The sequence below is a fragment of the Zingiber officinale genome, chromosome 7B, assembly GCF_018446385.1.
Source record: "Zingiber officinale cultivar Zhangliang chromosome 7B, Zo_v1.1, whole genome shotgun sequence".
NCBI lineage: Eukaryota > Viridiplantae > Streptophyta > Magnoliopsida > Zingiberales > Zingiberaceae > Zingiber > Zingiber officinale.
The window spans coordinates 50161331-50188897 of NC_055999.1; the positions used below are offsets into that span (position 1 = coordinate 50161331).

The window sequence follows — 27567 nt, forward strand, 5'->3', positions numbered from 1 at the left end:
TGATCATACTGATATTGCCCCGGGCGGCATTACTCTTATTTTCTTCTTGTCTTGCTGTCATGGCTTCAGATGGAGTCTTCTCAGACATCTTACTTGTACCGGCCGGGGTGGATAATGCCTCCGGCTGAGGCTCGGCCGGGCGATATTCCAATTTGAACGGACTTTGCTGCCTGGGGTACTGCTGTCGATAATAGTTTTGCCTTTGGTAGCTGTAAAATACCGAAAAAAATGGCGAATAATGATAAGGGAATTTTCCAGAATTTCTGGGAATTTTTCCGAGACCGTATGGACGAGTTTACGGGGATAAAAATGGGGCCCGGGAAAGCCTGTTTAGGCTGCCCCATTTAAGCGAGGAAATGTTTTATTTCTTTGTTGTTTACTTTTCTCTTTTCTTTTATTTCTCTTCGCCGTTTCTCCCCGATCCCTGCCGAACCCGAGCCTTTTCCCCCCTCCGCGCCCTTCCTTCTCCTCTCCCACCAATCCTTTGCCCTAATCGCTCGGTGGTTCTTCTCCTTTTCTTCCCTCTCCTCCGCCCGAAGCCAGGCCTCCGGCAACGAGAGCCACCCTTTCTTCTCTTCTCCTCTGCGCGCTGACACCAACCCCCCCCCCCCCCCCCGATCCGCTGGCATCCGAGCCCTAGGGTCGGCCACTCCTCTTCTTCGAGCGTCGGCCATCAGATCTGATCTAGTGCCGACCTTTCTTCTCTGCCTTTGCGCCGACGCCCCACTCCCGACGCAACAGTCGTCGCAACCGATTGCAAGCCATCGGAGGTTTGAGTCCACCTCACAGTGTCTCTGCCCTAGCCTTCAGCACGTTGTGCCCTAATTCTATTCCCTCGGCTCCGATCCATCGTTGCTGCAAGAGAAGTCGTACTCTAGCAGTCACTGTTTCCTTCCTTATCACCGACTGTCGATGATCTTGGACTGGGGAAGAATTTCCGTAGGGCTTGCTGTGGTGTTCTTGGTCCAGCATCCCCTTGTTCCTGTAGCCATAGCGGCTGTGAATTTAGGTAAGGAGTGGGAATCTTGATACGTATTGAGATGATGTGGTCTATGGATTAAGCATTTGCTTAGTTGTAGATCATAGTGTATTTGATTGTGTTAGATGATTATTCATGTGTTGGTTGATTAGGGATATGTGGTGAATTGTGAAGGGGATGTGGATCTATTGGGTTGATTCACTTTGATTTATTCCTAATAAGTTTAGGATTTAGTCATTTTGATTTAATGATATAATTAGTTGTAACATGTGACTACAGGAGGTTGATTCGAGACGGTGTCTCGACGAGGGATCTATTTCGGATATGATCCTCTTATCGGAGGCAGGTACCTCTTAACTTATCTTTTATGATATTGTCAATTGGATATGCATAGTATTTTATAGCTATAAGCAATGATCATGTTTGCCTTTGGTATGTCACTGTTTCTTACCCATAGCATGTTCTGTTGGGCGTTTGTTATGTATCCATGTTTACGTTTCGTGATTATTGCCATGAGTACCTTAGTTCCTAGAGTAAGTGACATACCATGCTTTACTAAGTTTAGGACTAGATTCTGATTTTTATTATCTGGCATGTGTATCTATATTTTTATATCATACCTGATCTGTGTACCTAGACCTTTTGCTTTGATCCATGTATATTGTTGGTACATATTTTATGGAGGTGGATATGTTCAGGACCTAGGTTGTTATACCATAGAGGACCTGTATACCCTAGATCTGTGGATTTGACTTACTTGTACTAGGGTACACATTTATATATATATATATATGTGGATTTGGTTCAGGATATTGTCATGCTTAGTTTCATGCACCATTCTCATGATTGCATGCTGCGTGATAGGCTACTCCATTATTGTAGAGCATATCGCCAGTTTCATCACTATTCGGTGCTCCGTTGGTCCGCTCATGGGTAGCGTGACGCAGCGTGGTAGCACGTCAGTTTTGCTCTGTTCGGTGCTCCGTTGGTCCGCTCATGGGTAGTGTGACGCAGCGTGGTAGCACGTCAGGGATCCCTCCCCGTCATGGTGTACCGGGAGAGCATTGCACTCCCCCATTTATGATTTGGGGTAGGAGTATGTGTGTACTCCGACAGCATCCCGTCCACTCGGTCACTCATCAGGGGTAGTGATGTCAGAGTGCACGGTTGTCACAGCCCTACCCACTCGGTCTCACCTTTGTGTGTGAGATGGCTGACTGGCGTCAGGGGTGACCATGTCATTGGCATCATACGCATTAATGCATTTATTGCTTGTGCTTGCTGCATTTATTTGCTGCATTTGGTTGGATGCATATGTTTGACATGCATATAGGATTTATGACACTCTCGGTTTGACGACCCTTTTGTTCTGGATAGTAGTTCCTGCTGAGTGCAGCTTCCTCAATTACCTTTCAATTTTGCATTTTTCCTATATATGATTAGGAAGTTGTATTCCATGTTTATTGCTGTTAGATACATCTTACTAGGCATGTCTATTGGTATTCGCTGAGTTGTTGAACTCACCCCCGTGGATACTATTTTTTTTTCAGGTACCAGGTTATTTATGGAGTCGCTTGGAGTATCCTGCATGCTGGTCCCCTTGTCACATCAGAAGACTTGTTTTCGCTGTTGTGCATTTGTAATTTGGTATTTGTGTATCTAGATTGTGTTTCAGTTTTGTTTCCGGAGTGGTGTTTTGTAGTGTGGTATAAGCCTAGCCGACTAGCAGTCTTGTGATTGGTGTTCTATCAGTTTCCGTTGTGTTTTGGTTTTAGTATAGCCGAGTGGGCTGTAAAATATATATATAACTGCGTGGTTGTTGTATATTTTGTTCCAGCCGAGTGGGCAGATGATATAAACTGCGTGGTTGTGTATATGTTTCAGCCATATGTGGCTGATGTTATTGTGCCTGTAGAAATGTTTCAGATTATCACCCGTACAGGGGAGGTGCTGCCGAAATTTCTTCGGACAGGGACTTCCCCGGGGCGTGACAGTAGCGCTCTTTGTTTGCTCTTTTATTTCTCAAAACAAAACAGTCTTCAGTATGATGCCTGCTAGTTTTATGATAAGTGCACCATCTTCTGGGGGCTTCTGGCTGTATCTCCACATGCTGCACTGCTTGCGGACGATATTCCGGATGTCGATGAGGCGGATGAATCACTCGAGGCCCCCTTGGTGGAGGAACAGGAGCAAGAGCTTTCTCCTTAACCGGAGGAGGGGAAGAAGTAACGCCCTCCTTTCTACGGGCAGCTTGAGCTTCTTCCACATTAATAAATTCAGTGGCACGTTCAATTAAGGAATCAAAATTGGTAGGAGGGTTTCTCACCAAATCTTTAAAGAAATCATTATCATTTAAACCTTGGGAGAAAGCGCTTACTAAGATTTCAATAGTAGCATTGGGTACATCGATAGCTACCTGATTGAATCTTTTGATGTAGGCTCTGATGGATTCTTTGGATGCTTGTTTAATTGAGAATAGACTCCAAGGAGTCTTATGATACCTCTTGTTACTGGAGAAGTGGTGTAGAAAAACCTTCTTAAAATCCTTAAATTTTTGGATGGATTTTTCTGGCAGTCTCTTGAACCAGTGTTGAGCTGCTCCTCCGAGTGTCGTAAGGAACATCTGGCACTTTACTCCATCAGAAAATTGCTGTAATAATGCCACATTTTCAAATTTCAATAGATGATCCTCTGGATCTGTAGTCCCAGTGTACTCGCCGATCTGTAAATTTTGATATCGCTTAGGGAGCGGATCATCAAGCACGCTTTGAGAGAATGGAGAAATGATTTTTTCCGGCGAGCTATCACTTGTCATCATTTTAACTTTACGCTTTCCTCTATCTGGTGCTTCGCCAGAAGATTCCTGAAATACTGGCCTTCGTCCCCCCTGTTCCATGGGAGTACGAAGAAAGGCTCGTGGACGCCTTGTCGGAGAAACTGTAGCTGGAGGAAAATATGCATATTCTTCCTCCTCTGGCTCTTTTCCCTTCCGGTGCTCAGTATTTGAGATTGCTGGATTATGAGCAATTGGCAGAGGCGCTCCAGTATAAGCATGAAGTTGTTGTTGTTGTTGTTGAAAAGCTTTTTGTACATGAGAATTAATGAGGAAATCCAAATCCTCACGGCTAATGGTGAGTAGATTTGATTTTCCAGCCTCTTCCATCTTGTAGTCTCATATTCAAGTGAAGTTCCCACAGACGACGCCAAATATGATCATGTCTGAGAAGCTTAACAAAATGGAAAGTTGGGAGAAAAACCTGCTGCTGATGAAGAATAATACCTGGTTGAATACCAATCCGAGAAACCCAAAGCGGATCGGGGAGAATAGAGTCACAGAATACCCTCCTTGTGCGAAGATCTAATGAAGAGAGAGAAATCTGACTGAAGAAAGCCGAGATCCTAAGCTCCCAAGGCTTCCTGCGTACAAGAGAACGACCAACACTATCGTCAGTGACCTAAGACCGGGGTGGGAATCCCTGGCTAGGCCCTCCGACGCTCAAGTTAGTGATCTCTCTTGGTGTGGAAGCAGGAAGAAGAAGATCAACAGTAGCTAAAAACTAGGGTTATGAATGTGATCAGTGATGTGAACTTACCTCGCCAACGGAGGGGATTCCCCTTTTTATACCACTTCATATAACCTCCGTAGTCATGAAGTGGACCCCGGTTTGTTAGAGTTTGTTATGAGATGACGCAAGCTACGTACTTGTGGTAAATGACTTTTAAGGAATCTTTTTTATACCCCAGATGTACCATCTTTGTCGTCTAGTACCTGCAACAAAGTCTAAAAACACATTTCCCGCCAAATATGTAACACCTGTTTTACAATCACATATTGCAAATATCTTCATAAAACTACTTTATTTGAAATATTTACTTCTGTTCGGTTTCACAAGTTATTTCAAAGTGTATCTATCATTCCTACCTGCCCCTCCTATTTTTGCTATATCATAAATAGCCTCATATAACACTGTTCCTTACATCGGTCGAAACTGAACCTTAAACTAGGTCTAATCAATTATTATTACCTCTCACGAGGCTTCTTGGGCGATACTTGTCCATACCCCTCTAAGTTTATTATCCCAGCTAGTATTGGGCTACATTTTATTAAATATGTAATCTTGATCAATATTGATATATCCTTTTCAAGGCATTATCCAGCTTAGACAGGCCTACCTCTTTCAAGGTATGTGCCGGTCGACATTACTCTACTCACTTGGAAGTATATCTTAATCGATACTGGCCCACCTCCCTTGAGGCATATCTTGGTCGATATTGGTCTATCTACTTTAAGGTATATCCCGGCCGATACCGGCCTACCTCCTTTGAGATATATTCTGACCGATATTGTCCTACCTCCCTTGAGGCATATCTTGGTCGATATTGGTCTATCTACTTTAAGATATATCCCGGCCGATACCGGCCTACCTCTTTTGAGGTATATTCCGACCGATATTGTCCTACCTCCCTTGAGGTATATCTTGGTCGATATTGGTCTATCTACTTTAAGGTATATCCCGGCCGATATCGGCCTACCTCCTTTGAGATATATTCCGACCGATATTGTCCTACCTCCCTTGAGGCATATCTTGGTCGATATTGGTCTATCTACTTTAAGGTATATCCCGGCTGATACCGGCCTACCTCTTTTGAGATATATTCCGACCGATATTGTCCTACCTCCCTTGAGGCATATCTTGGTCGATATTGGTCTATCTACTTTAAGGTATATCCCGGCCGATATCGGCCTACCTCCTTTTTGGTATATTTCGACCGATATTGTCCTACCTCCCTTGAGGCATATCTTGGTCGATATTGGTCTATCTACCTTAAGGTATATCCCAGCCGATATTAGCCTACCTCCTTTGAGTTATATCCCGACCGATATTGTCCTACCTCCCTTGGGGTACATCTTGGTCGAGATTGGTCTACCAACCTTAAGGTATATCCCGGCCGATATTAGCCTACCTCCTTTCAGGTATATCCCGACCGATATTGGGCCGTCTTATTGATTCTGCTATCTCTTTTCTCCTTTTCACCAGGGGCCCACTAAACATAACCCATATCAGTAGACAACATGGTTTAAAAGGAAGCTTTAATTTTTTGTTGTAAAATTTTTTCCTTTTTAGACTCCATGATGTGGCCAGCCATAGGAAGAAGAAAAGGAAGTTTTAATTAGACTTTCCTTTTTTGACAAGATCAAGGATTATAAAAGAGAGAGAGAGGATGCTTCATGAAATAATACAACCTAAGCCTTGTTTTCTCTTCCTCTCTTCATTGTGGCCGGCTCTTTTGCTTCTCCCTAAGGGTCGGCGGACACATAACTCTTCTAATCCTTGGTGGCTGAATCTCTTCTTTCCTCTTCTCTTTTGTTTTCTTCCTTTGAGGCCGGCGGTTCTTCAAGCTTCATCAACTTGGTGGCTGGTTGCTTGGAGAGGAAGAAGAAGAGAATAAAATTTTCTATTTTGGCATCCCTTGACGGCTCCAGAGTCTTGGAGAAGAAGTGGTCCCGGTGGAATTTATCTTGGTAGATCATCGCCCACACGACGTCCAAGAGGAGGTGAGGAATACAACAAAAGATCAAGAGGTCTTTAGCTACAAAGAAAGGTATAACTAGTTGTCTTATTCCGCATCATGCTAGTTTTCTTTGTATGAATTTTGAAATACCAAACACAAGAGGCTAACGATTCTAGGTAATCGAATTTATGTTTCGATTTTGTGTTTCTTTTATTTTTCGATCTTGTGATTCGATTGTTCTTAATGGTTAAACCTAGGGTTACTATAAGAAGATTAGATATTGAATTTTGTTTAAAGGCTTTGTCTAGGAAGTGGTGGATGATCCCATACCCAAGAATGCCTAGTGCCTCATCATGTTTAACCTGGAAGCCGATCCTTGAAATAAATATTTAATCAACTTTGTAACATGGGTGAATTTGGATTAATAATGTTAAGCATCGTTTACGATTCAAGTCTAAACCTCTAAGAACAGATAAGTTGAATTTGGAATCAATAATGTTAAGTTCTATTTGTGATTCCAGATTTAATTTCTAAAGAACACAATAGGTTGCTAGGAAAGGTTCGGGACTTGTACAAAATTTTTATATAGGGGAACCAGTACTATATTTCGAGTAGCAACCAACAATTGGTATCAGAGCTAGGGTTTTCCTTTGTGTGTTTAGTTTTTCAGTTTAATTATGCACATGTTATACATAATTTAGGCAGGATAATAGTAGGATATGCTAACTCTGTGGTTGCAGGCTCCAACTATTATGGCTTATTGTGATTATGTGTGATTGGACCCTTGGACATGTCAAGGGCATTTTATGTGTGTGCATGATTGTATTTATTAAATACAGTAGGAGCTGTATTAGGCCTATGATTTTACATTTTTGTTCGATCTAGACTTCATGTACATTCCCTTGTGGAATATATTTTCGATATATGTAAAATTATATTTTTGTCGCGGATCGTATCCTTGCAAGGCGTGGTATTATTGGAGGACTAGAGGCGCAGCAGAAAAGGAAGCTCGATGGACCCAACGACATAAACCCTAGGGCTGGCAGCACATGGAGGACAGTGATGGAAGAAGCCATAATAGTTGGAAAATTAATTTCCATATTTATTGCTTTTATTTACTGTGATGTGTGTGTGCATGTGATGTGTGCTTGCATGATAAAATTCCTGACCTTAAATAACTAAGTGGGAGAGGGATTTTAAATAAATTCCATGGTCTCCATTATTGGTTTATAAGTGATGCAAATAAACTTGCGTGTTGGCTCTGAGTGTCTTCCTCCACAACGGATGAGTTTGTTTTCGGATCACTAGATCAAACTTCCTTATTGGATGATTATAGGAAATTATTTAGGATGTGTGTGATCTTCTCCAACTGAATGAGTGCAATTCTATTTAATGGACTTAGTGTCAAGTAATGGTATACACTTAGGCATATTTAATAGTATCCTCACCAACGGAGTCACTGCTATTATATGTGTGACCGAAGGAAAACCAACTATTAATTTGTCATAAAACTAGGTTGACAAGATAATAAAATTAATGGGTAAACCCCCTCTTACAAATGTTTGAATTTGTATACGTCCACACTAACGTGGTATACAAAATTCACGGTGTTTGAGGTAATTTTATTTGTCATAAAGTTAGGTTGACAAGATAATTAATGGGTAAAACTCTCCTCTTATAAATATTTGAATTTGTATACATCCACACTAACGTGACATACAAAATTCACGGTGTTTGAGGTGTTGGTGAATTTAAATGATATTGTTTTGATGAATCAATATTATTTTAAATTCTAAAGTTTTGACCAAATATTTGATTAAAGATAGACCAACTATTAATTTTATTTGTCATAAAGATAGGTTGACAAGTCAATAAAATTAATGGATAAAATCTCCTCTTACAAATGTTTGAATTTGTATACGTCCACACTAACGTGACATACAAAATTCACGGAGATTTTGAGGCGTTGGTCTTGACCAAATATTTTTGTGATTCTTAGGATTTTAAATATTTTTCAATTCCCTAGATGTTAGAGAATACACTTACTAGTCCCAATTATAATGATTGGGAACAAAACTTGGACACTAAGGTGGACTGTCCTCTCAGAAATGAGAGCAATAAAGGTATATTTTATTCATTAGTTGTTGAAACATGTTTAGTGGTATTATCTACCGGTACCTAGTGAGTAGATATAGAAGACACTGATCAGGGGTTCCAGGAAACTCGACAACTATATGAAGGGGAAAACACCGTCTACATGAGCATTGCTGTAAAAGTAACAGTTATTGCAGTGGGAGATATTTATCCTTTGATAGAAATAAAACATTGATTGTCTTTACGTACCAAGTTTTAGAAAGAACTTGATTTCAGTTTCAAAAACTATTTAAGGATGGATATTCTGTCTCTTTTGATGACAAAGTTGTTATCAAAAAAATAGGGAAGTTATCTGTTCAGGTACGTTGGATGACAATGCTCCCACGATGCAACATTAGGAAATTAATAACACATCTTCTTAATAAGAGGAAGCAACCTTCAGAAAAGAACCAAACATATATTTGGCATCTAAGACTAGGTCATATTAACTTGAGTAGGATTCAAAGGTTAATAGCCAATGGACTTTTGGCTTTATTGGTGGTGGAAAACTTTCCAGCCTGCGAGTCTTGCTTGGAAGGGAAAATGACCAAGAGACTTTTTAAGACTAAGGGGTATAGAGCCAAAGATGTGTTGAAGTTGGTTCATTCTTATTTGTACCTATGACTATCCAGGAAAGAGGTAGTTTCGAATATTTCATCTCGTTTAGACGACTATTCGAGATACGGGTACATTTACATGATGACCGCAAGTCTGAGTGCTTTGATAAGTTCAAAGAGTACAAGGCTGATGAGGAGAAACGTCATGGTAAAAGTATCAAGACATTACGGTCTGATCGTAGTGGCGAGTACCTCTTAGGAGAGTTTAGGAGTTATTTATCAGAGGTTGGGATTCAATCCAAATTGTCTGCACCTGGTACACCCCAATAGAATGGTGTGGCAGAACGAATGAATATGACTCTTTTGGAAATGGTTAGATCGATGATGAGTTATTCAGAATTACCAAATTCGTTTGGGGATATACTCTGGAAACGACTATGAACATAGTACCTTTTAAGCCAGAACCCTCTACTCCCATAGAATTATAAAATGGGCATAAGCCTAGTCTAAAGCATATTCAGATTTAGGGTAGTCCAGCACATGTACTGAAGGGAGACACTGATAAGTTGAAATTATGAATAGGAGTTCATTTGTTTGTGGGTTATCCTAGAGAAACGAAAGGAGGTTTATAGTCCTAAAAATCAGAAGGTCATTGTTTGTACCAATGCCCATTTTTTAGAAGAAGAGTATGTTATGAACCACAAGCCCATAAGTAAAATTGTTCTTAAGGAAATAATAAAGGACACGTCTAATCTAGTACCAACTGTACAAGATGAGATACCAAAAGAAACTGCAACACGAGTCACAAATGATGCATAATTATTAGGAGAGTTGTTAGACAACCTGAAAGATTCATGTTTTGGGAGAGTCTTTGGACTTGATCCCTAGTGAACATGAACCTGATCCCCGGACATATGACGAAGTGCTCCAAGATAAAGATGCAGCTGTTGGAACCCCAAGGTTGTTTTGGTGTGATCAACAAGTTAAGTTAGGTCCTGTTTTTTTCTAACCTTGTCTCTAAGTGTGCAGGAGCTTAGGAGCACAGGTAGTCGAGAGGAAGACACAGCTAGCGAGAAGGACGACAGTCCGAGGGACGAGGTGTTGCGGAAGAGTACACCGGCGGATGAGAAGGAAGCGTGAGGTGGTTCCGAGGGATGAAAGCCGGAGCGGAAGATTGCTCGGGGAGCAAGAGACGCAGCTAGCGAGAAGGATGGCACGCGGTGCGTCCGAGGACGAAGACTGCGGATGAGTACGCCGACGGACGAGAAGGAAACACGTGGCAATTCCGAGGGACGAGAAGCCGGAGGGAAGCCCGCTCGAGAAGACCGGAAGTTGGGTTCGGGTGAGCCCTTTTCCGGATGGCAGAGATCACCCAAGCGAACGGGTCCAGAATAAAAGACCTGGATCGAACCGGAGTAGAGTCCCGGACGAAAAAGTCAACCGTTGTTGACTTTTGGCTCCTGGGTTCCCGGAGCAGCCCGGGGCGCCCGGAACCCTTCCGGGCGCCCGGACCATAAGTTTTGACCAGATCGAGATTTATCTTGATCTGAACGTTGGGGGATAAAATTTATCCCCCCAGGGCACCCGGAACCCTTCCAGGCGCCCCGACCAAGGCTATAGAAATAGCCTTGGTTTAGAAGTTTTTCATCAGTTCAGAAATTGTAATAACGCTTGTGCGCTTTCCATTGTTTAGATTAGCTTCTTTATTTTTGTGCTTCAACGCTGTAAGAGGCTTCTCCGCCTGAAGGAGATTGATAGTGCGTTTCATCCTTTCCTTGGATTAACAACCTCCCCGGTTGTAACCAAGTAAACAATTGTGCCTCTTTCTTTTCTGCTTTTAATTTACTGCTTTGATTATTTTACAAGTGTTCTGTTGAAAGTTCAAGAAGGGTGTTTTTGTTTTTATTGTATAGGACTATTCAACCCCCCTTCTAGCCGGCCGCAACGGTCCTACAAGTGGTATCAGAGCCGAGGCGCTTCAGGAGGACTAACCGCCGAACGAAGCAACGAGATGGCCAGACCAAGCATCCACCCACCGAAATACGAAGGGGACTTCGCTACCTGGAAGAATATGATGCAGGTATTTTTTACAACAGACTTTGAATTAACTTTAACAATGGACTCTGGCTTTGTAGCTCCATAAGGTAAGGAAAAATGTCAATGGACAAAAAAGGAGCATGCTGAATTCGTGGCGAACAGCAAAGCAGAATAACATCTACTAAGCGTTCTTCCACCTCAAGAAGTCAACAGGATCGGGCACTACGACTCGGCAAAGGAACTTTGGGAGAAGTTCCTCGAGCTGCACGAAGGGATGTCCGAAGCCAAGCTCGCCAGAAGAGATCTGCTTCGCAATCAGCTCACCAGCCTGCGACTTGGGGAAGACGAGTCAGTCGCACATCTTCACTCGAGAATAAAAGAAATTATTACCGGACTTTCGAATCTCGGAGAAAAGGTAAGTAACCGAGATTCGTTCAGGTACGTTTTAAATTCCTTTCCTAGAAATACCAAATGGGCATCATTAGTAGATGCATTTTACATCTCTAAAGATTTAGAAAAGATTTCATTAGAAGAATTCTTTTCAATATTTGAAGTGCATGAGTCAAGATGTGCAGGAATGAAGGAGCCCAAGAACAACATCGCCCTCAAAGCCTCGAGAGACGAACCAGAATCGGAATCCTCTCTCGACGACGAGGAAATGGTAATGATGGTAAGAAGATTCAAGAAACTTTGTAAATCCAGATCTACTAACCATCCGCAGGGAAAGAAGAAAAGAACGATCCGCTTCTACCACTGCGACGAAGAAGGGCACGTCAAGGACAACTTCCCCAAGCTGAAGAACAAGGACAAGGAGAAGGGTAAGAAGCCTATTTAAAAGCGAAAGGCCCTAAAGGCGACGTGGGACGATACGTTGTCCAAATCAGAAGTCGAAGCATTCTCCGGACTCGCACTGATGGCGAGTCATCAAGACTGTAACACCCCTAGAAAGCCTAGATAAGAAAGTAAGAATAATGAGAGTTTGAAGGTAGTGAAAAGAAGGTGTAAATATTCTAAGTTGAATATTAAGATGGGAAGGATTTAGATGATTAAAACTTTATGAAAGAAAATAAAGTTGAGAATATAAATCATCTATATTTATAATACATGGAATTAATGTAAACAAAAGGAAGGAATATGAGATAATATATATGTGTATGAAATATTTATGCATAATGCATAATATGGTGATATATGAATTATTATGTACAAAAGAATATCAATAATATGTTAGAAGAGAAATAGGATTGAACCTTGGACCTCTTGTAAGGAACATGTATAGGATATCAAAGGGGATAGGAGAATTATTGATAAGGAGAGAAAGGACTAAGTAGTTAAGAATAAGAAAGGATTCTTTTTACTTAAAAGGAAAAGGAAGTAAAAGAAGTAAAAATATACATAACCAAGTTTTGATCCTTGGTTCTCTTGTGGATGCATGCATATGTTAACCAAGTGTGATAGGAGAGGATATTGTAAGAGGAGAGATAGGAATTTTAATTAAAGGAAAGAAAAGAGAGAACTCAAGAAGCATTTCTCTAGAATATTCTTATCATTAAAGAGGAGAAATAAATAAGGAGGATGAATCAAGTCAAGTTTTCCTCCCCTCATTTTAGTATAAATAGGCATGGAGGGGTGGCTTCATCCTCAACTCACTCTCCTCCTCTTCTCCTAGAGGTGCCGAGACACTCCCTCTTTTCTTTCTTTCTTTTTGTTGCCGAGCAACACAAGAGGAAGAAGCCTCCTCTTCTTCCTCCTCCTCTCCACCAAAAGACCTAGCCACTTCTTCCTCCATTGGTGCCGAGCAAAGCAAGCAAGGAAGAAAGGTCCACAAGCAAGTTCTCAACTCTAGGAAACTTAAGCAAAGAAGGTAAGCTTCCCCTCACCTGTGGTACAAGGCTTCTTATGTATTTTCAGATTTTTTTTATGAGGATTTTTAAAGCTAGAAACAAATTTAAGAAAATTCGGATTCAAAAGGGTTTTTTTTCAATCTAGGAATACTTGTATAAGTCCTCTCTTCATGATGATTTTTCTATGTCTTGTAAGAAAGTTTTTCCCTATATTTTTATACACATATGATGCATGATCAGAGGAGTATTTATCCCTAGAAATTCAACCAAAAATATTGTAAAGAGGTTAGGAAAAATTATTGTCTAACCAAACTAGTGCAAGGTTCCCTCTATGAAATGCTAAGGACCTTTCTATGGTTTTCTTGCTTGGAAATTAATTGGAACCAAAAGAAAACTCACTTGTATGCTTCGGACCAGAAAGGTTAAGGGTTAGAAAGACCAAAAATGAAATTATGTTACGTAACATGCCATGATATGTTATAGCATAGGAAATGCTATACATAATGAGAAGAAATGAAATTATGTTACGTAACATGCCATGATATGTTATAGCATAGGAAATGCTATACATAATGAGAAGAAATGAAATTATGTTATGTAATATGCCATGATATGTTATAGCATAGGAAATGCTATACATAATGAGAAGAAATGAAATTATGTTACGTAACATGCCATGATATGTTATAGCATAGGAAATGCTATACATAATGAGAAGAAATGAAATTATATTATGTAATATGCCATGATATGTTATAGCATAGGAAATGCTATACATAATGAAAAGAAATGAAAAAGGGAATGCATGAAAGATTTTTAGGGACATGATATGATAGTTATGCATGATAAGTTATTTTTGTATGGTTTGTACCAAGGGTGGGCTCCGTAAACGCCCCGGGGTCGATGGAGTATCTTTATATCTTTTGATCGATCCATCGACCTCCCTCTTGATTTTGAGAATCCATTTGTTCTCAATGACCTTTCTACCCTCAGGTAAGTCAACTAATTCCTAAACCTCGTTAACTTTCATTGATTCACCATTGGTCCTTTTTAGAACCCTCGAGAGCCTCTCTAAAGGTCCTCGATTCATCATCGTCCTCTGTAGTCATAATGAGAATCTCATTTTCAATTAGGAAACGACGAGGAGATATATTTTCCCGACTACTCCTACGAGGAGAGACATCCTCCCCACCTTTAGATGTACCACTCCCATTAGTGTTGGTGCAATATACCTAGATCAAGGTTGACCTGATTGACTAAGCTTGAGTTGACTCAAACTTGAGTCTTGATGTTTGGGTTTCGATGTTTGACAATACATGGAGATTGCAGATGCAATCATCCATTTGGGGAGATTGTTGATATAATTCCCCTCTGATCAAGGTTGACTAGTTAGATGTGAAGAAGAGTCAAGTAGGTCAAAGGGTTGACCAGATACTTGACTGGGAAAGTCCTAACTCGAGGTTAGACAGTTGAAAGTCCTGGTCAGTGAAGTCAGACAGTTGGGAAATCCTGGTGAGTGAAGCCAGGTGAAAGACCTAGTGAGTGAAGCTAGGCAGTTGGAAAATCCTAGTGAGTGAAGTTAGGCAAAAGTCCTAGTGAGTGAAGCCAGGCAGATGAAAGTCCCGGTGAGTGAAGCCGGGTAGTGGAAATATCCTGGTGAGTGAAGCCAGGTGAAAACCCTAGTGAGTGAAGGTAGGTGATATTCCTGGTGAGTGAAACCAAGCATATGGGAAGTCCTAGTGAGTGAAGCTAGACAGATGGAAATACCTGGTGAGTAAAGCCAGACACGTGAAAATCCAGGTGGGTTAAGGTTGATCGGACACCTAGTATTGAGAAGTCCAAGTAGGTCAAAGGATTGACCGGGTACTTGACACAAGGAAATCCAGATGGGTTAAGGGTGACCCGACATCTGGTGGAAGGAAGTCCAAGTGGGTCATGGAGGACCGGACACTTGGCACGTGACGATAAATCTAAGTGGGTCAAGGAGGACAACACTTGGTGATTAGAAGTCCAACGAGAAGTTGACAAAGAAAAAGTCTAGATGAGTCAAAAGTTGACCAAACACTTAGTGGTCGTAAGTCCAATAGGGAGTTGGCATGGAACTAGGAAGTTCGGACGTAGTAAATTTTCAAAGGCCATAACTTTTAACTCAGATATCAGAATAAGGTGATCTCGGATGTGAAACGAAGCTTGTTTCAAGATCTACACATTTTTCTACTTGCCAATCGATTGGACGAGTCAATTGATCAGCCAATCGATTGGTTGGCGCGATTTAGTGCAGAAACTGTCTTGATCGATTGGGTAATCGATCAAAACTTCTCAATCGATTGGTCGATCGATTGGTCGATCGATTGGGAGAGTTTATGAGCGAACAGTAAGCTTCTGAATCGATCAGTTTATCTATTGAAAGCTGCCAATCGATTAGTCAATCGATTGGGCTAAGTTTTTTTCGTGAGAACGTGAGGCAGAAGGAATTGATTGGTCAATCGATTTTGGATTTTCTCCAAAGAGCACAGAGGTGCTCTAAATCGATCGGTCGATTGATTCAAAGCCTCCCCAATCGATTGAGAGTCATTCAATTGATTGGGATCCGACCATTGCACAGGTTATAGCCGTTGGCGAGCGTTCTCCCCAGCGATTCCTCTCCAACGACTACAGTGCGATCTCAACGACGATTCACTAGCTTCTCCACACTTTCACAACCAGTTCTTGAAGGCTCTTGGAGAAAAGTGTAGTTACACTTTGAAGGTTCAAGAGGCAACAACAAGCAACAAGTAAGCAAGAAGAAAGAGTTTCCATTTGTATCTTTTGTATTTTCTTCTTGTGGGTGTTGTATATTGTTGTGTGAGTCTGTACGAGACTTCTTCGCCTCCGACTACAATCGAGGAGTGTTTTTATTAATGGAGAGCATGTCGTGTGTGGATCCTTGGATTAATCACCTCTTCTTGAGGTGGATAACAAGTAAATCCTTTGTGTTAACATTGTAAGTTTGCTTCGAGTTCATTTCGCTGCATATCATCATCAAAGAAGCAAGCAATCAAGCGCGACGAGCTATTCACCCCCCCCCCCCTCTAGCATATTTTGACTCTAATAAGTGGTATCAGAGTGAGGTCGCTCTTTACCGAAATCATCGCCGAAAGGGGCAAAAAGGCTAGAGGGTGAAAAAGTTAGAGCAAAATTCATCAAGTCAAAGAATTCATCAAGAGCTCAACTTCAAGATGGAATTCCGAGATGGACTCGGATTCGACACAAGGGTTCCTTTATCATACACATCAACAAGCTTCGATTCTTGGAAATCAAGAATTGAAAATTTTCTCACGATGGAGATAGAGCAATAGTTTGCTCTAATGGAAGGCTTTAAAGCTCAAAAAAATTTAAAAGGCAAAATCCTCAAGAAGAGAAAATGGAGTCAAGAGCAAGTTTAAAGGAGAGAGGCAAATGACAATGTGACCCAATTATTGGTCAATTTGTTTCCTAGCAACATCTTGAGCCAAATTGGAGAGTTTGAAGACGCCAAAGAGCTTTGGAGCAAGTTGGCGAAGGTTCATGAGATCCCCTCCACTGTACAAATACAAGAAAATCCAAAGAGGGAGACTCATTGGAACAAGAGGAAGAGGAAAAGGGCTCGGAGGTTGAGAGATGCTCAACATTCGAAGAAGAAGTCCAAGAAGTTTCATCTTCAAAGGAATGTAACAAAAAGGGCAAAGAGGGAGCATACTCTTTGTTCCATGTACAAGATGAAGATGAAGAAGCCTCTACCTCTAGGATTGAGGGGGAGAGACATTCATTGACACCAGACCAAGAAGAAGGAGAAGCTTCTACTTTCGGGTCAAGTGAAGAAGAAGATGGGGCAACCTCCACAACACAAGCAAAATTAAATGGAGGATTAAGTATTATCCCTACACGTGAAGGTATAACTAGTTCAATTAAAAATAAAAATCATATTATATGCTTTGAGTGTAGGGAACATGGGCATTACAAGAGCAAATGTCCTAAGTTGACCAAGAAAAAGAGTCAACCGACACTAAAGAGCAAGGAGAAGCCCAAGGAGACCGCCCCCACAACAAAGAAGAGCAAGGAACACATTGTGTGTTTCTTGTATCATCAAAAAGGACATTATCGAAGTCAATGTCCAAAGGGGAAGAAGTCGATCAAAGTCAAAGGAAGAATTACAAGTAAAGGGGGAGCTTCCGAGGTAAAATTCAAGGTATCATTTATTGGGCCTATCCCTTTAAATCATGGTAAAAAGTATGCTAGTTCAAATTTATATCATTTCAATGTTATTTATCATGAAAATAGGAGGCATGATATAATTAAGGAAAATTATGTTGCCTATCATGCTAAAACTACCTCACCTAAGGTTAGGAAGGTTGATAACTACTTGGGCAAGAATACTAAGGATTGTAGATACAAGCTCAAGAATAGAAATGCTCAAGGATTTAAAGTAAAATCCAAATCTAAAGACTTAAGGTATCAATTCGACTGATATCAAGTATCAATTCGATTGATTCATTTTAAGCGGTATACAGAGACAATTTGATTCGATTGATTTTAGGGATTAATTCAACTAATTGATTATACTGATTGATTATATGACGTGCATAAAGACGATTCGATTCGACTGTTATCAGGAATCAATTCAACTGATTCAATTTATGAGGTGCACAAAGATGAATCGATTTAACTAATTTAAGGGATCGATTCGATTGTTTCAGTTTCTTTGGTGCATAGAGACTAATCGATTCGATTGATACTATGTATCAGTCGACTAATACTATGTATCAGTCGACTGATTTATTTTCTAATGTGAACAGAGACTAATCATTCAACTGACACTATGTATAAGTCGATTGATTTATTTTCAAAGTGAACAGAGACTAATCGATTCGACTAAGAATATGTATTAGCCGATTGATGCTTTTTCTAAAGTGAACATAGATTAATCGATTCGACTGATACAATGTATCATTCAATTGATTCATTTTCTAAAGTGAACAGAGACTAATCGATTCGACTAAGAATATGTATTAGCCAATTGATGCTTTTTCTAAAGTGAACATATACTAATCGATTCGATTGATACAATGTATCAATCGATTGATTCATTTTCTAAAGTGAATAGAGACTAATCGATTCGACTGCCACTATGTATTGGTCGACTGATTCATTTCTAAACATGATTCAGGCATAATAATGATGTCATAAAATCAATATAAATGAAAATTATATGATATTCACTGATCCACATCATATTTGAGATCCTTGAGCTTCCCTTTATTTGATGATGTTAAATTTTTTATTTTTTGGATAGACGAAGTCCATCAGTCGTTTTTGGTCAAAATCGACATGTCGTCAGATCCTATGTGTTCATGCTGGTCCCCTGAATGTGTAAATGCCCTTGAACCTCATTACGATACAATGTATTGATAGTTACGAATTTTTGAACACAATTTGGGCACAATAAATGATGTCGTAAGATCAATGTAAATGATAATTATATGATACTCACTGAGGCTGTAACGCCCGACCTTCTGACTTTACCTTACAGGGCAGACATTACTCTTTCATTTCTAAATTTCTATATTTACATTATACACTGCTTAGTTAAGAGATCTACTATGAACTTGTTTTGACTGATAGAACGTGATTTAAAGCAAAGCAGAGCTGGGAGGGAGTCCAGAGCTTCTAGAAAATCTGGGTTGTATGGCTCTAACCGACCGTATAGCCTTACCTGAGAAGGAGCATGACATGGCCGTATGGTGATGACCGACCATGTAGTCTTACCCGAGTAGGAGCATAACCTGACCGTGTGGTGATGACCGACCATGTAGTCTTACCCGAGAAGGAGCATGACATGGCCGTGTGGTGATGACCGGCCGTGTAGCCTTGCCGAGGCCAACATTGGGCACGACCGTGTGTGCCACATGGCTGTGTGAAGAATTCCCTGTTGTGCAGGGCACGACCGTGTGAGGTTCACACGGCCGTGTCACCTTGGCCGAGAGGAAGAGGTCCGAGGCCGTGTGAATCCACACGGCCGTGACACCGCGGCCAAGAGTGTTGGTTGCTACTCGAAAAACCTAGAGGCTCCACTGTACAAAAATTTTGTACAAAGGTCTGAACCTTTTTCTAGCTACCATGTGTTCTTTTAAATTAAATTTTGGATCTCCTGCGGAACTTAACACGTTTGATCCAAAACTTAATTTATTTGTTCTTTTAGGTTTTGACTTGGATCTCCTGCGGAACTTAACACGTTCGACCCAAGTCACCTTAAGTTATTAATTCCATTAAATATTAATTTCCATAATTGGTTCCCAGTACTGACGTGGTGAGGCACATGGCCTTCTTGGATATGGGAGCAACTACCACCGACTAGACAAAATCTTTTATGGAAAGCTAATATTTAATTTCCTAAAATAACTTTAGGTTAACCGAAAAGAACAATCAAATCACAAGGAAAAGAAAAACAAAAGAACACTATATCGAAAACAAATTCGAAACTCTAGAATCATATGCCTCTTGTATTTGATATTATTTCCATAAATAACTAGCATGATGCGGAAAGGAAAAATTACTAGTTATACCTTCTAGAAAGACCTCTTGATCTTCTACCGTATTCCTCTTCTAACCTCGGACGTTGTGTGGGCAACGATCTTCCGAGATGAGAAACCACCAATCACCTTCTTCTTCCTTGCAAGTTTCGGCCATCAAAACTTCTTCTAGGATGAAGAGGTTCGGCCACCACCACCATGCTCCAAGGGATGCTAGAAACGAGGCTTGCTTTCTCTCCTTCTTCTCCTTCCTTGATCCGGCCACTAACAAAAGCTCCACCAAGAGATAAGTTTCGGCCAACAAGAGGAGAGGAGAGAAATAGGGCCGGCCACACCACCAAGGAAAAGAGGGAGAAAAATAGAATAGAGTCGTTAGCTTTGAAGCCTCCTCTACCCCCTCTTTTATAATCCTTGATCCTGGCGAATAAGGAAAATTTAATAAAAATTTCATTAATTCTTTTTCCATTGAAAAGTAAAAATTATTTAATTAAAAACAATTTTCTTTCTCAATTTTATTTGGTCGACCACACCAAAGCTACAAACAAGGAGAGTTTTAATTAATTAAAACTTCCTAATTTATCTCCAGAAATTTATAAAATTTCTCCAATAATTTAATCCCTTCATGATTGGTTTATAAAAAGGAAATTTAATAAATTAAAATCTTTCTTTTAAACATGTGGATAAAAAGAAAGTTATCTCTAAAAATTAAAATCTCTTTTAATCTACAAATAAGGAAAGATATCAAATCTTTTCTCAATCTTTTGTAGAAAATAATAAAAGAGAATTATTAATTTTTAAACTTTCTTTTAAATTATGAACATGGTTAAAAAGGAAAGTTTTCTTAAAATTTAAAATCCTCCTTTAATCAACAAATAAGGAAAGATTTCAAATTTTAAACTCTCTTTTAAACATGTAGATGATTTTCAAATAAGGAAAGTTTTTACCAAAAATTAAAACCATCCTTTTAAACTACAAATAAGGAAAGAGATTAATCTCTTCTCTTAATCTTTTGTAGAAAGCTATAAAAGGAAATTTTTAATTTTTAAACTCTCTTTTAAAATCATGATATCCACATAAGAAATAATTTTAATAAAAATCTTTTTAAATATTCTAGTGGCCGGCCACCTAAGCTTGGGACCCAAGCTTTGGCCGGCCACCTACATGGCTTATCCACTTGGTCTTGGCCGGCCCTAGCTTGGGTTCCAAGCTAGCTTGGCCAGCCCCATTGGATGGGTAAGAAGGTGGATATGCGATGGGTATAAATCTCTATATACTAGAGGCTACGATAGGGACCGAGAGGAGGAATTGGTTTTGGTCTCCCGATGAAATTAAGCATCCCGTGTTCACCCCGAACACACAACTTAATTTCATCAATAATAATTCATTCCACTAAAGAACTATTATTGAACTACCGCACCAATCCCAAATTACATTTTGGGCTTCTTCTTATTATGAGTGTGTTAGTCTCCCTGTGTTTAAGATAACAAATGTCCACTAATTAAGTAAGTTATTGACAACTCACTTAATTAATATCTAGCTCCAAGAGTAGGACCACTCAACTTCATCATCATGTTGGACTAAGTCCACATGCAGGGTTTAACATGACAATCCTTATGAGCTCCTCTTGGGGACATTCTCAACCTAGATCACTAGGACACAGTTTCCTTCTATAATCAACAACACACTATAAGTGATATCATTTCCCAACTTATCGGGCTTATTGATTTATCGAACTAAATCTCACCCATTGATAAATTAAAGAAATAAATATCAAATATATGTGCTTGTTATTATATTAGGATTAAGAGCACACACTTCCATAATAACTGAGGTCTTTGTTCCTTCATAAAGTCAATACAAAAGGAACGACCTCAAATGGTCCTACTCAATACACTCTAAGTGTACTAGTGTAATTATATAGTTAAGATAAACTAATACCTAATTACACTACGACCTTCCAATGGTTTGTTCCTTTCCATTATGGTCGTGAGCTACTGTTTATAATTTATAAGGTACTGATAACATGATCCTCTGTGTGTGACACCACATACCATGTTATCTACAATATAAATTAATTGAACAACTACATTTATCATAAATGTAGACATTTGACCAATGTGATTCTTATTTCTAGATAAATGTTTATACCAAAAGCTAGGCTTTTAGTATACACTCTCACAATCTCCCACTTATACTAAAAGACTAAGCTGCCATACATCTGATTCCCAACCCTTCAACATGTCCATTAAAAGCTCTCGCCTTAAGGACCTTAGTGAAAAGATCTATAGGTCATCATCTGATGCATTCTAGGCAGCAACAACTTCTCCTCGTTTATACGATTTCTCGTATTGGGTGGTACTTGCGCTCTATTGTGTTTACTTACCTTTATAGACTTATGGTTTCTTCGAGTTTGCTACTGCACCAATATTATTACAATAAATTGTAATAATCTTTGGACAAACCAGAAATCATATCTAAGTCTATCTTGTGGTTATTGAGTCATTCAGCTTTTATGGCTACCTCAGAGGCTTGCCATATACTAAACTTCTATGGTGGAGTCCAGAAAAACACCTATGCTTATCACTCTTCCATAGTTATGACTTTAGCTCCTAAAGTAAACATAAAACCCCGAGTTTGACTTATTATTGTCCCTATCCGATTGGAAGTCAAAATCCATGCAACCCACAAGGACCAAATTAACTGCCTTGTAAGCTAGCATATATTCTCTAGTGCCTCTAAGGTACTTCAATATATGCTTTACTGCAATCCACTGTCCTTGTCCTGGGTTACTTTGATATCTGCTAACTATGCCCTTGGCAAAACAAATTTCTGATCTCGTGCGTAGCATACATTAGGCTTCCGACAGCTGAAGCATAAAGAATTGCTTTTATTTCCTTTATCTCCTTTGATGTCTACAGAGACATATCTTTAGATAAAGTTACTCTATCCTAAAAAGTTAAGAAACCTTTCTTGGAGTTTTGCATGCTTAAAACGAGCAAGGATTTTTCTGATATATGAAGCTTGGGATAAGTAAAATATTCTTTTCTTGCGATCACTTATTGCTTTGATCTCAAGAATATATACATTCTCCCAAGTCCTTTATATCGAATTATTTGGACAACCATACCCTTACTTCTGACAACATTTTGATATTGTTTCCAACTACAAAAAATGTTATCTACGTATAGTGCAAGAAATACCACCACACTTCCATAACACCTTTTGTATACACAAGACTTATCCGGTTACTAAATTCATAGACTTTGATAAACCGGATGTTCTAAGACCTTGAAGCTTTGCCTCAGTCCATAGACTGATTGAGCTTGCACACAAGATGCTCTTAGCCCTTTGCAATGAACCCTTCTGGTTGCTTTATATGGATGCTTTCTTCAAGACTTCCATTAAGGAATGCTGTCTTGACATCCACTTGCCAAATAGATAAAAGAATCCGGATAGAGTTAAGCATGACTACCAGTGAAAAAGTTTCCTTTTTCATCAAGCCTTGCTTTGAAAGTTACTACCTTCCTGTCTATCCTTCTTTCCCTATTATAGACCTTTTTACATCCAACGGCTTTTACACCATTTGGTGATTCTACAAGCTTCCAGATTTTATTAGAATACATATATTCTAATTCTGTTATTCATTACTCTTTGCCAAGATATTACATCTTTATCTTGGAGTGTTTCGTCATATGTCCGGAGATCAGGTTCATGTCCTCCAGGGATCGAGTCAAAAAAACTCTCCCAAAACATGAATCTTTTTAGGTTGTCTAACAACCCTCCCACTACGACAAGGCACTTTCTGTAATTGTGTATCATTTGTGATACGTGTTGCAGTTTCCTTGTGGTATCTCATCTTGTACAATTGGTACTAGATTAGACATGTCTTTTATTATTTCCTTAAGAACAAATTTTCTTATGGGCACACGGTTTATTACATAGTCCTTTTCTAAAAATCGGTCATTGATGCTAACAATGACCTTCTGATTTTTAAGACTATAAACCTACTTTCATTTTACTAGGATAACCCACAAACAAGTGAATTCCTGTCCAACTTATCATTGTCTCTCTTCTGCATATGTGCTGGACTACCCGAATCCGAATATGCTTCGAAATAGGCTTACGCCTATTCAGCAATTCTATATGAGTAGAGAGTTCTGACTTTAGAAGATACTATATTCACTCCCGTTTCTAGAGTATATCCTTAAAATGATTTTGATAATATTCTTAATAACTCATTAATCTACTTATTTCCATAAGAGTCCTATACCTTCCTTTTCCTACACCATTCTGTTGGAGTGTACCAGGTGCAGTTAGTTTGGATTGAATCCCTACTTCTGATAAGTGACTCCTAAATTCTCCCAAGAGGTACTTGCCACTATGATCTCACCATAGTGTCTTTTTACTTTGTCGTTTCTCCACATCAGCCTAGTACTCTTTGAACTAATCAAAGTACTTAGTCTTGCGGTACATTAAGTAAATTTATTTGTATCTTGAATAGTTGTCTATAAAATAGACGAAATATACAATACTACCTCTTGTCTGGATAGTCATAGGATCACACAAATCAGAATGAACCAATTTCAACATATCTTTGACTCCATACCCCTTAGACTTGAAAGCTTCTTGGTTATTTTTCCTTCCAAGTAAGACTCGCAGGTTGGAAAGATTTCCACTACTAATGAACCCAAAAGTTCATCAGCTACCAATGAATCATACTCAAGTTAATATAACCTAGCCTTAGATGCCAAAGATATAATTGGTTCATTTCCGAACTTTCTCTTAAAGTTAGAAGATGTGTTACTAATTTCCATTTGTTGCATCGTGAGAGTTATTGGATTTATAAATTGCCAACCAACGTATCAGAACAGATAACTTCCCTCTTTTTCTTAATAACAACTTTGTTATTAAAAGAGGCAGAATATCAAGTTCTTTGAATAGTTTAGAAACTGAAAACTAGTTCTTTCTAAACTTGGTGCGTAAAGACAATTACTCAAAAATCCATGTTTTATTCTTATCAAAAGATAAACATCTCCCAATGCAACAGCTACCATTTTTACAGTAGTGCCCATGTGGACGGTGTTTTAATTTTCATTTAGTTGCCGGATTTCCTGGAACCCTGCAATGAATTGCGGACATGATTAATGGCATCTGTATCTACACTCCAGGTTCTGGTAGATAACACCACTAAACATGTTTCAACTAATGAATTAAATACACCTATGTTGTTCTTAGTTCTAAGAAGACAGTCTACCTTAATGTCCAAGTCCTATTTTCAATCATTACAATTGGGATTACTAAGTCTTTCTTATAGTATGACTACTAGGGGATTGACAAACATTTTAAATCCTAAGAATCACAAAAATACTTGGTCAAGATCAACTCCTTAAAAATCCCCATGAATTTTGTATGCCACGATAGTGTGGACGTATACAAAATCGAAGAGGAGATTTTATTCATTAATTTTATTATCTCGTCAACTTTACTTTATGACGAATAAAATTAATAGTTGATCTGTCTTTGATCAAATATTTGGTCAAAAACTTTTGAATTTAAAAAATATTGATTCCTCAAACAATATTATTTAAATTCACCAACACCTCAAACACCGTGAATTTTGCATGCCACGTTAGTGTGGACGATACAAATTCAACATTTGTAAAGGAGGGTTTTAACCCATTAATTTTATTATCTTGTCAACCTAACTTTTTGACAAATAAAATTAATAGTTGGTATCATTTGGTCACACAAATAATAGCAGTGACTCCGATGGGGAGGATACTATTAGATGTGTCTAAGTGTACACCATTACTTGACACTAAGTCCATTAATAAGATTATGCCCCTTCCGTTGGGGAAGATCACACGCTCTTAATTAACTTCCTATAGTCATCAAAAAATGGAAGTCTGTTCTAGTGATCCACAAACAAGCTCATCCGTTATGGAGGAAGGCACTCAGAGCCAACGCGCAAGCTTGTTTGCATCACTTACAAACCAGTAATGGAGACCACGGGATTTACTTAAAAATCCCTCTCCCACTTAGTTATTTATAAATGAGGAATTTTAACTATGCTAGCCTACTAAATATGTAAACTAACATGCACACACAGCACAATATAAAAGTAATAAATAGAAAATCTAATTTTCAACTATTATGGCTTTTATCTCTTGTTGTCCTCCGTGTGTTGTCATCCAAAGCTGCTGCCATATTTGGCCACTGCCACCGGGTCTAACTGTCGCATCCATCTTGCTCCTAGTTCCGCTGCGCCTCTGGTCCTTAGAAGGTTCCACGCTTTGCAAGATTCGATCCGCGACATAAATAGAATTTTACATTTTGATCCTATATTCCTCGAAGGAATGTACATGTAAACTAGATCGAACATAAAATAAAATTTACATCCATCGATCCTATATTCCATAAAAGGAATGTACATGTAACTAGATCAAAAATAAAATCCTAATAAAACTAAATACAGCTCCTGCTGTATTTTATAATACAATCATGTACACACAATAAAATGCCCTTGACACATCCAAGGGTCCAATCACACACATAATAACTATAAGCCATAATAGTTGGATCTTGCATCCACAAAGTTAGCACATCCTACTATTAACCTGCCTAAATTATGTATGACATGTGCATAATTAAACTAATACCAAATACACAGAGGCAAAACCCTAGCTATGATACCAATTGTTGGTTGCTACTCGGAAAACCTAGAGGCTCCACTGTACAAAAATTTTGTACAAAGGTCTGAACCTTTTCCTAGCTACCATGTGTTCTTTTAAATTAAATTTTGGATCGCCTGCGGAACTTAACACGTTTGATCCAAAACTTAATTTATTTGTTCTTTTAGATTTTGACTTGGATCTCCTGCGGAACTTAACACGTTCGACCCAAGTCACCTTAAGTTATTAATTCCATTAAATATTAATTTCCATAATTGGTTCCCAGTAATGACGTGGCGAGGCACATGACCTTCTTGGATATGGGAGCAACCACCACCGACTAGACAAAACCTTTTATGGAAAGCTAATATTTAATTTCCTAAAATAACTTTAGGTTAACCGAAAAGAACAATCAAATCACAAGGAAAAGAAAAACAAAAGAACACTATATCGAAAACAAATTCGAAACTCTAGAATCATATGCCTCTTGTATTTGATATTATTTCCATAAATAACTAGCATGATGCGGAAAGGAAAAATTACTAGTTATACCTTCTAGAAAGACCTCTTGATCTTCTACCGTATTCCTCTTCTAACCTCGGACATTATGTGGGCAACGATCTTCCGAGATGAGAAACCACCAATCACCTTCTTCTTCCTTGCAAGTTTCGGCCATCAAAACTTCTTCTAGGATGAAGAGGTTCGGCCACCACCACCATGCTCCAAGGGATGCTAGAAACGAGGCTTGCTTTCTCTCCTTCTTCTCCTTCCTTGATCCGGCCACTAACAAAAGCTCCACCAAGAGATAAGTTTCGGCCAACAAGAGGAGAGGAGAGAAATAGGGCCGGCCACACCACCAAGGAAAAGAGGGAGAAAAATAGAATAGAGTCGTTAGCTTTGAAGCCTCCTCTACCCCCTCTTTTATAATCCTTGATCCTGGCGAATAAGGAAAATTTAATAAAAATTTCCTTAATTCTTTTTCCATTGAAAAGTAAAAATTATTTAATTAACAACAATTTTCTTTCTCAATTTTATTTGGCCGGCCACACCAAAGCTACAAACAAGGAGAGTTTTAATTAATTAAAACTTCCTAATTTATCTCCAGAAATTTATAAAATTTCTCCAATAATTTAATCCCTTCATGATTGGTTTATAAAAAGGAAATTTAATAAATTAAAATCTTTCTTTTAAACATGTGGATAAAAAGAAAGTTATCTCTAAAAATTAAAATCTCTTTTAATCTACAAATAAGGAAAGATATCAAATCTTTTCTCAATCTTTTGT

General features: G+C 39.0%; 1 protein-coding gene across 1 annotated transcript in view; it reads right to left on the reverse strand.

The window, feature by feature from the left end:
- Positions 1-783: 783 nt before the first annotated feature.
- The window catches only part of LOC122004334 (uncharacterized mitochondrial protein AtMg00810-like), a 36317-nt gene continuing 9533 nt past the window's right edge, over positions 784-27567 (reverse strand). Inside the window, exon 2 of the mRNA XM_042559240.1 lies at positions 784-997. Coding sequence (XP_042415174.1) covers positions 784-997 — 214 coding nt within the window. The remainder of the gene's footprint in view (positions 998-27567) is intronic.